The sequence below is a fragment of the Stylophora pistillata genome, chromosome 6 (assembly GCF_964205215.1).
Source record: "Stylophora pistillata chromosome 6, jaStyPist1.2, whole genome shotgun sequence".
Lineage (NCBI taxonomy): Eukaryota > Metazoa > Cnidaria > Anthozoa > Scleractinia > Pocilloporidae > Stylophora > Stylophora pistillata.
The window spans coordinates 36,086,604-36,102,249 of record NC_142524.1 but is presented as its reverse complement, the minus strand read 5'-3'; the positions used below and the strand labels follow the sequence as shown (position 1 = coordinate 36,102,249).

Below are 15,646 nucleotides of genomic sequence, written 5' to 3'. Positions count from 1 at the left end.
ATTACCCTGAGCCATTTCATGCAACGCTACACTGTTTGTATGTGCGCTGTACCATTCTACATTACGCTGAGCCATTTCACGCAACGCTACACCATTTGTATGTACGCTGTACCATTTGACATTACGCTGAGCCATTTCACGCAACGCTACGCTGTTTGTATGTACCTATACCCTTAAAAAACAATCAGAAAAGACCAAGATGCGATCTGATCATAATCCATTCATTGTAAAGAACTTAGTTAAAGACATCATTGAAAGTAAAGAGAATCGTGATAAAGGCCGTTACTAATTCATCTTGGCCCCAAAATCACATTAAATCCTTTTGATGCCGGCGGCAGCTGATTCGAGTTCTTCGTAATCGTTTCGCTCTCCACATGCAGGATATTTGGCAAATATAAAAAACGACGCAACGACTTCGTTTTGATGCTGCCGACAAACAAACTCGAGGTTCGGACAAAAAAAAAGTAAACAGTCGTCAGTTGGTTACGATCGCCCTTGAAAACTGACCGCTTCTAGGAACAGATCATTCTTGACGACAAATATGCGATAATACTTTTTGTATAAATGGAGGCTACTGTGTCAGTTATTCATTAAATGCTTTTTGCTAAGCGTGGGGAGAGGCATCTACGAAGAGCTTGCCGTCAAAACGTTGACTGCCTGGGTCACAATTATTCCGCCGAGTCAGTCGAACGTTCTTTCCGTCTTGAGTGGATCATCAAATGATAGGAGACTCATCATATCGAACCCAGGATGCAGTCTTTACCAGAAATTGCCCAGAACTATATAGGTTACCTGACGCGCTTACATCAATCATGTGCGCACAGAAATATTTGACGATTAAAATGGATTATGTAAAATAAATTACAAGAAGTAAGCTGACCATTAGAAAAAGACTTGGACACTACAAAAATAATTAATAATAATAATAATAATAATCATAATCAACGAAGAAAAACGTATTTGACGTGTAGTCGATTAACCACGTGGCGGTTTATTAACACTATTTCTTTGGATAAAAAGGAATCTCCACAGTAATTCTTGCAATGTTACAGATCATTTCTTCTTCTTTTTTTGAAGGTTTGGTGCTGAAACTTTCACTTTTCCTGGAATGTAACGCGAAAGATCGTTGTCCTAGAAATAGAGTGGAAAACTAATGAAAATTTAAAAAAAAAGAAAAAAAGGAGAAGCACTGTCAGGGATGGTTTGCACAAAAAGCTGTGAAGTGCGATTGACGCTTAGAATGCAAATAATGTGATGAATTACTTAAAGTTCAATAACATCGTTGACTGCTTCATCTACCTACTAAAGTATCCCGAGCTTTGAAATTTTTACCTTGAGACTTTTAATTAAATCTTTCTCTCGCTGGGAAGCTTCTTTGGAAAACAGAAAAGTGCCCAACGCCGTCTTGGCAGCTAAGGAAGGAAACAAAACCTGTTAAATTTATATTTGTTTTTCACGAATCACAGGACGAGGTGAAATGTATCATTCTCGATTTTGTCGCCTAAAAATTCTTATAAACTTGAGTTACAAATTATTTAATAGAACTCCCTCACCGAGTAAATTCAAATCCGAGTTGGCCATAGAAAATTTAAAACTGAGCATCAGCAGAATATTTTGGGAAGAAAATCCGTACAGTTTTTCTAACCTTTTCCTCGGCGAGCTGTACCTGGAGTAAGTTTCACTTTAAACCTGTCGAAGAAATGGAAAAGAAAAGACAAATAAAACACACACACATCACTTATCTGAGAACTAGATAGGGGGGGGGGGGAGGGAGGGCTCTTCGATCGTCATATTTTATTCAGGAGTATACCAGGATGTTTTCTTACTATAAAAGATAACTTTTCCAAAGCCCTTCTGACACAGAAAGATAGACTTTGGTCAGGGCTGATCTATCACCCAAACAACTTGAGTTTAGGGTGTCTTAGAAACTTAAAGAAAAAAAGAATAGTAAAAAAAAAAAAAAAACCGCTGTCTTACTTGTAGTTTTGTACCGCACCGTATGGAGCACACACAGGAATTGCAAACAGCAGTAAATCTTCAGACAGCGGACAACCTGTAAGAGAATCAAGCAGCGATACAGCTTCCTGCAAAGCAACGAAAATCGCCGAAAAGTTACCCAAGCATGACATCAACGGCAATCGGCAGAGTTTGAGTTTCTCACAATCTTGCTTAACTCAAAATATTCGGATTGACTGTGATCAAAATATTTTTTGCGGTTATTCTGAAACGGTGAATCATAAATCACGCTTGTAAGTAAAATCGGAGTTGACTTTTGTCGCAAGTTGCTGTGAAACCGTCATGCTATAACCAACCATTATCGAGTAATAACAGCACATTACTAAAATGAAACAGGCAAAGAATAAACCAAGTTATGAGCTGGGATGGTTAGAATTTTAAGAATCGTTTTTAAAAAAAAAAAAACCTCCAAAAAAATCTCAATTGAAATTATTTCATTGCGTACTTTCGGTGCTTCGTCTTCTGCTTCGTCATCTGATACAGCCTGAATGAACGCAAAAAAAAGATCAATTTATATTAACTCGCGAAGTAACGAGAAAAGAAGTACTGCCTGGGATTTATTAAAACATAAAGAAAACAAATAAGTGAGTGAAACGCAATAAATACGCTACAAATATAAATATAAACAAATTAATAAATGAGTTTCTTCTTTACATTGTCGTAAAATGTGTAATTTATAATCACCAAACAGGGTGTCATGTCACTTTTCAAGTTTGCATGGCATTTTGTTTACGACCTCTGACTGTTAATCTCGCTAAGGCTGTAAAGTTTGATAAGGTTTGAAGTATTTACAAAATACTGAAAAGTACATAGTACAGCCGAACTGTCTACTTACAATGTCCTTTTCTTTCTCAGAATTCGCATATTTCGCACCTGAAAATAGAAAAAGCTGATTTACACTTCAGCACTTTCGGTATTTTACGGTTAATTACATAAAAAAAAAATTCATAAAAAAATGATTGTTGTACCTTCATCTTTTGGAGCACCCTCTTTGAGAGAATTGTCTTCTACACTGACTAGTTCCAAACTGCTCGCTTCACCAGCTTGTCTATCAGAAGAGTTCATCAAACCAGTCGCTGTCTCTTTACTGTCAATATCGTTACCTTCTCTATCGCCTTTATCCTGATAGACGCTTGAGTTTTGATTTGTAAAGTTTGTTTTGTTGCCTTTGTTTTCTTCCAAATCTTGCCTGGACTGGAAGCTGTTGTCCTGATCTTGGTTTTTACCGCCTCCTGTTGCAGACAGATTATTTTGATTTGAGTATTGGTCTTTGCTTGTCGGGGTTTCCCTTTTCCCTGGTTTACCGCTGGCTGGCCTGTTGGCGCAACTTCCTTTGCCCGCCTTCTTGTCTCTTTTCCTCTTATCAGCTTTGCTTTCTTTCGAAGGCCCAGCAGACTATAGGAGGAAAAAAACCAGCATTGTTTAAGAGGAAAAAATAAAAAAACTATCATACATCTGAAGTATTGGGAAACGGCCGTGGTGCATTAGCTCACCATAATTCATGTCAAAATGTCTCGGGTCGGTTTACGCGCAATGTTTCTCCATCATCCACTGTTCATTGCAATCACCAAACTGTCCAGGAATCAAGACGTTATACTTGGGAGTACCTTTGAAGAATTCTCATTCTATCCATGAGAGTTGTAATAGACTTGCAGTTACTTGAGGCCACAGAAAACACTACAAGCTGTAGCAGGTATCCAAGTCAAGCCTCATTTTGATGCAGCCTTGCCAGTGAACCTCGTTCCGATCCAGACTCATTTCACCCTTTACAGATTACGCAAGGGGTAGGATAAATTCGATACTTTTTACATGCTAAAAATCATTACCGCTAAAATCTCCATTTTCATTTGTCGTTCCTCTTCATCCTGTTCGCCGTATTTCTCTTTTATTTTCCTAAGTTTGGTCTGAAAAGTGAAAAAAGTATAAATTGCTTTAAGCAAAGCCACTAAATCCTTCTGACAGGCCTTAATTAACACGGGTAATTCCTTAGATTTGTTTTTATATCGCTCCCGTTCATTTAGATAACAAAAGGGTGTAGACTTGAAATATCCAATTTTTTGTCGCTAATTTCAGGCCGGTCACGCTGGAAAATCATTCGTTAGCTTCAAGTCTGTGAATTTTTATTAAAATCCTTAATGTTCATTATTTATTACGCTGCACAGAGTGGTCCATATTTAATGTCTGTTGTTTAAAATGAACGAGCGGAACTAGAATGAAATCATTCTAACCACTTAAATCTACTATCATGCTCAGTCAAAGAAAGTGAATCTTAAACTTTCTCTGTGACATAAATAATCAACTAAATATTCACTTCTCCTCGCCGACATTAACAGTCTAACAGGGTTGAAAAAAGTGTGTCAAACCTTTTGTCCTCTCTTAGGTGGCTGCTGCTGTTGCTGTTTTTGTTTTTGTTTTTGCTGATGGTTTTGTTCAGATTTCTGTGGATGATATTTTTAAGGATCAGAAGATATTAGAAGCTGTTTCCCAAAATACTTTCAAAGCGAAATGCGAGGTCGAGCAGATATAAATGCTCTGATATTTTGCTGAATCCCCTACCATGAATTAAAACATAGGCTAATGAAGAGGATTTACAAGGGCTCATTTTGGACATCACCATTAAAAGCAGAATGCAAACGTACCTGGTCATATTCTTCTCCTTCCTCTGTTTCTTGCTCCTCCTCATTCGCCTGCAAAGAGCCGTCTTCACCTTGTCTGACCTTCTTCTTTCGATTCTCTCTAAGATAAATTCGATTGTAATCATTAAAAATCTGTGGTGTACCTTGGTCTCGCAATAAAAAAATATGCCAATGTAAGATCAATATTGAGCACAAAGTAGCTTGGTATTGCACCTTCCCTTTTGAAGGAAAAGTGAATACACCTTAATTTTATAAAACAGTCGCCGCGTAAATCAGAAGACAAGTGACAAGTGGCTGCACTTCATTCATAATACAGATTTGTGCTCACTGCAGCGTGTCATTAAGTGAGAGTCTAGATTTACATGCGCAGGATCATGGCTAATTATTACCTCCTCTGTTTCGCTGATAGACGCTGTTTGTTTGCGGGCTGAAAAGAAAAATAATGAGGAATATTAGGCCACGTTTCGATCGCTCGAGTGCTTGAAAACTAAAACAAAAACTGTAACAAAAACCAGAGTAAGTTCAGGCCATTGCTCTGAAGCGCTAGAAAAAGTGAGTGACCAGGTGACGCGCGTTTCTTTTTCTTTCATCTGATTGGTTGAGGAAGTGAAGCAAGTTTTCTGGACCAGCCATAAAGGTATGGAAAGGAAAGCCAATCTATTTCCTGATGAAGTTTTTGATACGATAGGCAGTTTCTTGATAAGATCACGAAAACTGGCAAACTGAAACTCGGCTATAAGTTGCGCTTTCTTGCATTTTGCTATTCATGAAATGCAAGGGCGAGGAATGACATCTCAAATTCTCAAGATACTTGTTTGGTTTCCTCAGGATCAACACTTTCTCCTTCTTCACTATCTCTTCGGCTATTGCTTCTGCTTGTACCTCGCTGAAGGTGTACTCTAGAAACGAAGATAAAAGCACGATAAATTTAGAGTTAAACAATAGACTTAAACATTGCCATTGAAAATTAATCTATTAAAAATACAAACAAAACTTACTTTCCCTCCTTCGTAAGCTGTATATCGATGCTTGTATCAGGAAACAAGCTGTCTTCTTCATCATCGTCTTCTAGAGTAGCTGCCCCTTCGACAGCAGAATTCGGTGGATTTTCTGCCTCGCCTTCGTCACTTGGAATGCTCAGCTCTTCCTCTCCTTCGGCATCCTATGTCAAGTTCAAAGTGTTATATCATTGGATCGTTTCCCGATATATTTGGGTGGAAAAAATGCAAACGTTACTGTGTAAACAGTCTGTGTTATAATGTAAAGCTCTCATTAGCTAGTAATCAAAACAAAACAAAAAACAAACAAAACATGGTTGCTGGAAAATCAAGCACCGTTGAAAATCTCTTGGACCTTACCTCTACTATTTCAGTATCCTCCACAGCTCTGACTTTTCTCTCGTTCAAGTGATTCTCGATGGACGTTTCATCCAGTTTAAACAAAAAACCAAAGCCCATCATGAGGTAACATGGCGGCAAGAAGTTCTTTTTGCCCCTAATCATGAAGCTTCCTGTGGTAAGGTACTCTCCTGTAGGTGCCGTCTTGGACACCTGCGAATGATGCACCCACCAGGCTGAGGTCACAATCCGTGCCTCCCATGCAGCACTGTAGGACACTGCCATGCAACCGGCTTCATTTAGGGTCTTTGGCGGGACGAGCTGACCCGTGGGGTTCTTTACTACAACACTTGTTGCACCATGGAGATCTGCGTGAACGTACACGTCTCCTGAGGAGAAAAGATATGTGATAATGATACATGACACAGAAACATGTAACTGGCCCCAAAACATATAGCCAGTGACCGAGCACGGGATACAAGCTCCTGCTGTACCTCAGAGTCAAGAGCTGAAAAATGTAACCACTGCTAACCTCGAGAAATTAGAAACAAGCTGACAAGCGCTGAGAAGCGCAGAGAAGCACGTAAGCATTCACCAGGCGCACTCTCGAGAACTGTCTTGACCAAGTTTGACCGCGGGCAAACACGTGACTGGCGACATTCGTAAGAAAAACTTGGGAAGTTGACAAGTTCCTAAAACAGTGTAGAAATAGAATGCAAAGTGAGCCACAACAGACCTTGTTCTAGATGCCTTTTGACCACAAGTTCGTTCTGCTGTTGGTCTCGGCCACCAATTACCAGGTAATTCTCAGAACTGATAAACCAAAGAAACTTCTCAAACCTAAAAAAACAAAAGAAATATTCATTTAATTCCCATCCCAGGAGATATATATTCATGTTATCTGCATCACTAATAACACATTCTTCAACATATTATTCCCTCTCTGTCTTCTACATTCATCAAGGCTCACTCCGGCTCAAGTTACCTAATTCACGCTTCTTACAACTCGTCTGCTTATCAGAATGGTGGTGTGTATGGCCGGCCTAAATTGTGGATAACTCTTGCTGTAAAACGTTGAAGGAAAAGTAAACGCTGATTGACTGTTATGACAAACTACTTCAAAGCTGCTTGCATTCTTACCAATATGTTTTCCGTGCTTTCTTAATTCTTGTTGTAGTCTCAACTTCTTTCAAGGTTTCCTTCGTTTTTCGCTCCGCTGATTTTAACGCCTGCGGTTAATAACAGTTAGATTTATCATGGGGATTTGCAAATTAAGCAACCAACAACCTGCGACACTGGGTAACTAACCTTTTCCGATGCATCAATTGTCTTCTGTTCCTTTTTGGAGGAAAATTTCTTCTTGTCATAAAAGCTGCGACGACAAGAGTGAGGATAAGTTCTACTGCAAAACTGGGGATACCACAAAGAGATTACATACAGGACAAAAAGGTCTTTAAGACACCATCATATCAGAACAGCGACTAAAATCCGTTAAGGAATGAAATCATTTTACCTTCTACATGAGGCGCCAGGAATGGTCGTAAACAAATAGATATATTCTCAGTACATAACTTGCCGTACCTTCGTGCATTGGCATATGCAGATAAAGCCAAGTTGATGTCAATTTTAGTAAATTTAGAACCCTGCAAGATGGAGAAAGTGTACATCCATAACTAACTTCACGAAGGAGCACTGGGGGTTGCAGAACTATGAGAAAAATTTTGCGTGTCGAGAAAGCACAGTGCACAGCAGTCACAGACATACCTTGGTTTTTTTCTTCCTTTTCTTTTTTGTACTTTCATCATCTTCTTCTTCTTCTTCATCTGAATCAGGGTCTGATTCCGAAGAGTCGTACGGATTCCTACAGAATAATGTCGCAAAATGTATGTAATCATATTCACAAAGCAAGCAAACTCGGTTTTTGAAAAGACAAAAAGTTTCTAGAAATCCTTCGCCAAGATTTTTGGGGTTCCCTCTGCGAGACAAGGTCTCCTTTTTCTTTTGCTGTCCTCATGAAATAAAGGTAACGAGAGACATTCCTGTGCAAAGCCAAAGGAGGTAACAACGAGGACGAAATGTAACCTACGCAATTTAAAGAAGATATAGAGATGGGTAGAACAGTGGATACCTAAAACCAGTGCAATAATAAAGTTTTGAAATGGTGACTTCTTGACGCTAAGCTGTGTCTATGGCACAAAAGCCTGTGGGGCGTAGCAATCAATCAAAAGTAATTTTAATGGAACGCACACCTAAAGATCCAAACTAAAGGAAGAGAAATCAGATGACTTTCAGCAACCAGGTCTAAGAATCCCACGTAGGCACTCAAAAATGCTAGCGATCTAAACATTTGGTTAGGAGCCTACTGAAAGATGCCTCAAAAAGATATCAGACCTGAGGTGCATGGTGATATGATTAGTTTCCAGTTTTAGTGCACCAATAGCACATGCCACAGGGTCTCCTTGTGACTGTGCCTCTTTCACAATGTTGTTGATTTCAGACCAATCAATCTGGTTTGCGATGGCGCTGTTCACGATCAGGATTGCTTTATCCACCTAAAACATATAAGAAATCATCTTTAAAAAGTTGTAGTTTTGCACTTTGGTTAACATGTTTAACTCGCGATGTAGTCGCTACTGACGTCATTTCCAAATACGAGTTGTACTTTGACGTAATTTCCACATACGGTTGTAATTTGATGTAGCCTGTACTTTTAAAAACATGATGTCCCACTTTAAAACAAAATAACAAACACGTCCATAGTTCATTTCCTCCGGAATCTTCGGGTGTCAGTTGAAACGTAGGGACGGATATAAACTGTAGGTTACCCTGACAGATAATATAGTCCTTCGTGACACATTACAACTTCAACATTCCTCGTTTAGGCTAAAGATTTTATTGGGAAACAATTTTTTTTTTTTTTGGGGGGGGGGGGGGGAAACATCTTGATAAGATGATAAAAGGCAGGTAAAATTTTACAAACATTTCATACCGGTAACGAGAAAAGAAGAAATTCGAGCGTTGAGTTGCATTGCTAATCTTACAACCGGAAAACCACGATCTTTCTTGCCAGGACACTTTTCTTTTATTTAATACTCAATGGTTAAGCTGAAACTTTAATTGTGAAGGAAAGAGGCGCCTTGGAGAAAAATTCAAAACGGGTCAATAAATTACACAATGGCTTTAATCACAATAAATTTACAAAATCGTGTCTTTCATTTTGCTCATTATTCTTTTAATTAAATTTTTAATTTTTACAGTTTATTTTTACTCTTGATTATGAAAGATCTCTCTTAAATAACTGACATGGATTCTGACAAAGCTGCTTTCATGCAGTTGACATAAACTAGAGGCTCAGTTTCAACGGAGCAACATGTTTCGCAGAATTTCTGCGATGCCCTTTCGAACTTGTCTCATCTTCCAACAATAGATAACAGGATTTAGGGATGAATTGAGATGCAGCAGTGAACAAGTGTACATAAGAAATAGCTCTAATGTGACATTTGATCCACGAATGAAAACAGACGCAACGAAACTGCAATAGTGGGGCAGGTAACAAAACAAAAACAAAATGAGGACGTAAGAAGTATTAACTGCAGTTTTCCTTTGCTTTACATCATTTACTAATTTTTCATCATCTTGTGAAACTTGTTGTACTTGTAACGGGCGAATTTGGTTTGAAAGGCGCACCACCACGAAATAAATTCTGCAATTCGCCACAGTCAGAGAAACAAAGCAAAAACCCAAAATGAAACCGACCACGATTCCCATGTGCACCCAAATGATCCTCATCACTGAAAGCAATGCACTGAACACCCATATCAGCAAGACACCTGCAACGGTTCGTTTGTGAGTTACAAGTTCCTGATATCTCAGATGAAGATGGACGGCTAGGAACCTGTCTACACCTACAGCAGTTACACTGAACAAAGAAGCATACAAAATCAATCTAACTATAAAATCCATAGATTTCCGCACACTGGACGCAAGATCGTTTTGCAGCAAAAGCGCAAGTAGCTCTTCAACGTAAAACGGCTGCACCAGCAAGCCAACACCAAGATCAGAAACAGTAAGACTTAACAGTAATGTTTTCAAAGTCTCCGGTAAGGACGAAGTTTTCCTCATCGCATGGATTGTTAAAAGGTTCAACGTTACAGCTGCGAAAGAGGAGGCAACGTTCAATACAGCGTTAACTATGAGAGACGAATAAAACTGTCCTTTTGTATCTGCTATTGTAGAACTGTGACTTTAGTTGAGGTCGGGCGTTCTGCTACTAAAAGCAGTGAGACTGTGCGCTTCATAGACTCCGATCTTCAAGGAGACTCTAACTCTTGAATTGCATGAACCACTTTATAAAGTCTATTTTATCAGAAAAAGTAAACAAACTGCGGGTAACTGTCATGGACTAATGAATGCAACGTAAAAAAGATCAAAACGTAATCTCATCTTTATTACCTATTGAATTTCGCTTTTGACGAAGTTACCAATTGTTTAAGTTGGTAAGAACAAACGAATAAATATATAAATAAATAAATACGACGTCGAGATAGCAATTTTTTTTGTCCAAATTCAGAACTGGGATATTACGAGCTTTCGTTTTAGTTTGCTGGTCGGCAACTAGAAGAAAATACTCAGCCCTTACTCTTAAGTTTAGAAAAAAAATGGCTTCATCTTCTTATTCCGTGTAAATATTTGGTTGGTCAACGGTTTTACGTTTCCATTTCCGTTTAATGACACCGGTGTTACTCGCAAGCGCTGTCCTCCCTAAAAGTTCGTCAGGGATCCAATAAAAAAGACAATGAACGTCGTCAACAGGCAAAGATCATAGCTACTTTGCAAATATTTCCTTTGAGTAACGAAAAGCCGGAAAATGTACTCCCGCCTCCATGTTTCAAAACAAAAATACACAAAAAGATGAGATCCTGACGTTAAAAATTATTGTCATTGGGTAAAAGTGATAAAACAGATTCTCATTTCCTTTATGAAAATATTCACAGGAACTCATTGGAAATGAAGTCTTAATTAATCTTGCGATAAGAGGTCGGAAAACGCATCATTCGTAATCAATGACAACAACAAAATGTGCCATCGCCGTCATTTCAACAATTTAGAATTAAAACCTGTGTTAGTCCTCCCTTCTGTATATAAGCATTAAAAAAAATGGTATTAGGAACACCATGCGTCACTGGATTAAAAAAAAAAAAACACAGCCAATAAAAAAAAATTCGTATTATATTCCATCATGAAATTGTGTTAATCATCTCAAAATTCTAATTTTTCAGAAGAAATGAAAAAACCCCATGTAGTTTGATTATTCAATATCTCCGTGTTGTATAAATGTCAGTTGAAACTCAAGTAACGATGATAAACTGTAGAGCGAGACGAGAGGCCACGATTATTAAATGTTCCTTGTTGATAAAGGTAAATAAACTGCGACCAAAAAAATGGAACATCTGGCGTTAACAGTTCGTCAGAGCAAATAACTTGAGGGCTGACGCAACATCTAACTTTAGCTACTGACCAGCGCACCAACACAAACGCTACAATCTGATCGGCTCCATCACTGCAAATCTAATTAAACAATAGAGTACACTATGGGCTGATAGTATCTCTCCACGGATGAACACTATCGCGTCACGTGATCAATTTAAACCAAGAAGAATCGGAGAAAATTTAGTGGCGAAACCACTGAAACGAAACGACCGAAAAGGCGAATCGATTGAAAAAAAAAAACAAACAAACAAACAAACATGACCGAAACATTGGTGCGGAGGAGAACAAAAGAGACCACCGTTAGGTGAAACAGGTTTTTATTTTGAGCTCTCGAATATTTTCGGATTACCCGATAAATTTCTTAAAACCAGAAAATTCTTTGGAGGATCACGATTTTTAATGTCGATAAAAGGATACTTCGGCGTATAATCAATTCCGCGAGGAGATCCTCTACTGAGAAAGCCCTGAAACCCTAGCCCTCTTAAAAAACCTCGCTTCAAGAGACAGCTTTAAACATCAAAAGGCTTTTAAATACAACACAAAACAAATTTACATATCTGAGTATGAAGGGCAGAAGGTGAGGGAGTTGTTTTTGGCCGTTTGAGGAGAGGCTTAAAGTTCTAAATGTGAGAGAACATCTAAAGTAAAATGTACCTTTTCCTCGACATTCCATCTTTCCCTCACTCGGCGTGGGCTTATTTTGGACGTTTCACTCGTTGCGAAATTCCTCTTGGTTATTGTTTTTGTTTTTGTTGTTTTGACGGTAGCGCTTGTCTCAGTGGTTTCAATCTAATGTTTAGGTTTAAAGTCCATTCGATTCAGTTTTGTTGATTATCATAAGAAGTTTTTACTTTTGTGTTCAAGCGTGCCAAAGACATCATTACGGTAATTCATGTTTTTATAAACAAAGCTGGTAGCTCCTAATATATAGCATTCATGGTCTGTTTATGAGCCACGTGGCCCATCAGGCCGACGCTTAACTCCGGTTCCCGTAACATAAGCGACTAGGAGTCTCTAATGTAGTATTCGTACTTCTGTTTTAAAACCAATACATGTAACAAGAAAATTACCCTTTGCTTCCGACGAAAAAGAGGTAGAAAAACATTACATCTGCATGTTATAACTTGAATTAACTTAAGCTGTCTAAGCTGACAAATTGAATACAAATATAGGTCTACATTTACATATGACCTGTAAGCAAACTACAATGACTTACAGTTTCTCTACTGTGCAAAACACATTCGTTTACTTTCGTTGCGAACTATTCATAATACTTGAAGATTGCCTCCGAAGTGCTCGGTTGTTATATAGCTACCTTAAAAGTTTCTTCAGTTTTAACGACGAAATATATTTCGAAGAATGCAAATGATAGATTGCCGAATGTGTCTCATTTTCCAGCCGTATACCAAAGGGTTTAGTGACGAGTTGAAAAACAAAAGCGTTAACGTATAAATAACACTTGTATGAAATCTGGTGGTTTCTTTAATGGAAGAAAAACCCCAAATATAAACACAGTACCAGGGTAAATAACACAACAAAAACACGAGGTATATGTAGAAGGTACTGATAGCCGACCTCCTCAACTTGGCGGCGTTCATTGTCGTTCCACCCCCGTGTGTTAGTTGCAACACTTGGATTACCTTTCTGTGGCGCCTCACCGCTAAATATATTTTAAAATAAATGATTGTTGTACAAATAATACAACAGCCAAAAGTAACAGTGAGTACGATTCTTCCAGCGTATTTGAGCCAGAAATAATCCAGCACTAACAGCAATGAAAACAAGAAACTAAACGTCCATATCATCAACACTGCAGCAACAACACGCTTGTGAGTCACAAGTTCTTGATATCTGAGATGAAGATGAATGGCCAGAAATCTGTCTGTGCTCAAAGCAGTAACACCGAAAAGTGACGCACACGAGAATAAACCCGAAAAGAAGGCAGTGATGTAGGTAAATATATTTAGCTCGTGGTAGATAAAGTTTCCACTAGTAGCGCAAGTAATCAGCCTTGCAACATAAACAGGTTTCACCAGCAAACCGACACCAAGGTCAGAAACAGCGAGACTCAGCAGCAACGTTTTCAAAGTCTTTGGCAATGCTGACGTCTTCCTCATCGCATGGATCGTCAAAATGTTCATCATAATGGATGTGTAGCAAAAGAAGGAGTTCAACACGGAGTTAGTGACACAAGATGAGTAATACGGGCTTTCGCTTTTCCCCATTCTATATCTGGTAGTCAGGAGGCTGGTTTGTCAGCAAGTTCACGAAGTACGCTCAGAAGAAATGGATTTCATGCGACAAACATGCTTCATCGTGAATTAATGGAGAGTTACTTAGAAAAGCTTCATGATAAATTCTGGCAAAAGCCAGGATTAATAAGTAGTTGGAAACCAGAGACTTATGAATAAGTTGATGCATTTGACAGCTTTGTCCGGTGCCAACGAGGAAATTGAAAAATACGCGTGCTCCTGCTGAAGTGCTTTTTTATCCGTGTTCTTCCGACGTTATTCACTGTACTGATAAATAGCTACTTTCCTGTTATGTACTTGTGGCCCATATGGTCGATGTTTAAGCCGCCGAAACGTTCGCCAATTAATTTCACGTTTCCCATTTAATACACATCGAAAGTATATAAATTATGTGTCAATTTACATATCAGTGATCTGATAAATCGATCTCATATCCGAGAAAAAATTTGTCATCAGACTTGGTAAAAGCTAAGGTCGGCACACACGAGGGGACATGTCCCTGCGACTAGTCCGTGCGACAAGTCCGTGCGACAAGTCCGTGCGACAAGTCCGGGCGACAAGTCCGTGCGACTAGTCCGTGGGACTAGTCCGTGCGACAAGTTCCTGCGACAAGTCTTTGAAGGGTTTACACGAGGGGAGCGATAGCAGGGACTAGTCCCTTAAGGCGTCCACACGAAGGCACTCAATTGCACAAGAACATGGGGAAATTAAGAGGCAAAAGATATTCCTTAGTCTGGGGCGTTACACGAAAACAGTGAAAATTTGGTAACTTTTCATTATAGCACTATTAAACATCAACACAAATGAACTACACTTATTCAGTCGGATTATTCATGCTTTTACGTGTTCCGTTTTTGCTTTTTTTTTAATTTTATTTTTAACAGACAGAGTCAAATAGGGTAAAAATTCCATCAAAACGGCTCCAAGACATCTGTATATGTTTACAAAACTAGAAATAGTTTTTTATTCCTCAGTTGTAGAAATCTAGAATTCAGGCAAAATTCATAGAAACTGCAATCTTTACAAATACCGGAAGTCACGGATCATACTGACCCATGATTGGCTTATTTACCGTTTAGTCGCAGGGACTGGTCGCACAAACAGTTCCCACGAAGGGACAAACATATGTTTCATGCGACAAGTCCCTGCGACTGGTCGCAGGAATTCAAACCAGTGCGACCAGTTGCAGGGACTAAATTTTGGTCCCTGCGACCACAGAAATGTGTAGTTCACACGAAGGGGCTAGTTGCATGAAACTGGTCGCTGGGACTAGTCGCAGGGACTAGTCCCCTCGTGTGTGCCGACCTTTAGACTTAGAATTGGTAAAATGTTTGCTTTCGTCAGAAAGATAGAGGTTGTCCTTAGGAGGCGGCGGCGTGTCACTTTCAGTAAGCGGAATTTTGGAAAAGAAAAAAAATAACACCTCTTTACATTCGAAAATTCCGCGAGTTATGGCAGTCTAGAATGACAGCTGTAGCGAATAACTGAAACGAAGCTATGAAGAGAACAACATATTAAACATAATAACTCCTCTTTGGCGCGAATGCTCAAGTTCCATCGACAAAAACTTTAATTTGTTTACTCTGTTAAAAGCGACAAGACCTACGTTTTGACAATTACACGAAACAAACCCAATTTCGAAACCAAAAAAACTTTAACAGTAACTTTTCGCTGTTGAAGCGGACATTGAAAAACACCAATGTTCATCTTCTAGAGATCTATAAAAATGGGAAAAAACCTCATTTACAATAATCTAGCACAACAAAAAAGGGACGTAAGAAAATGCATTTCAATTAAGTACAGAAAATCAGCTGTCTCTAAAATTGACTGTTTCTACCGAGGTCAGGTATTGAATTTTAATCCAAACCTTTTGTTTTCAAGAAAAAAATTCCTCTAGGGCAAAACAAATAAGAAG

General features: G+C 38.8%; 2 protein-coding genes across 2 annotated transcripts; both read right to left on the bottom strand.

Moving 5' to 3' along the window:
- Nucleotides 1–959: 959 nt before the first annotated feature.
- On the bottom strand, nt 960–12,357 carry LOC148729650 (ribosome quality control complex subunit NEMF-like). The gene is made up of 22 exons (XM_088725176.1): nt 12,331–12,357; nt 12,134–12,268; nt 8,381–8,541; nt 7,754–7,850; nt 7,571–7,632; nt 7,298–7,361; nt 7,130–7,218; nt 6,726–6,829; nt 6,011–6,378; nt 5,651–5,814; nt 5,464–5,551; nt 5,042–5,079; nt 4,656–4,752; nt 4,380–4,454; nt 3,843–3,920; nt 2,985–3,411; nt 2,852–2,889; nt 2,462–2,500; nt 1,978–2,084; nt 1,646–1,689; nt 1,333–1,412; nt 960–1,131 (listed from the first exon to the last, which is right to left on the bottom strand). The coding sequence occupies exons 1-22, from the start codon at nt 12,355–12,357 to the stop codon at nt 1,054–1,056; spliced, it is 2,460 nt and encodes an 819-aa protein (XP_088581302.1). The 3' UTR covers nt 960–1,053.
- Nucleotides 12,358–12,612: 255 nt separating this feature from the next.
- On the bottom strand, nt 12,613–14,884 carry LOC148729649 (melanocortin receptor 4-like). The gene has a single exon (XM_088762766.1). It carries the CDS (start codon nt 13,702–13,704, stop codon nt 12,814–12,816), a length of 891 nt encoding a protein of 296 aa, XP_088618892.1. The 5' UTR covers nt 13,705–14,884; the 3' UTR covers nt 12,613–12,813.
- Nucleotides 14,885–15,646: the final 762 nt, after the last annotated feature.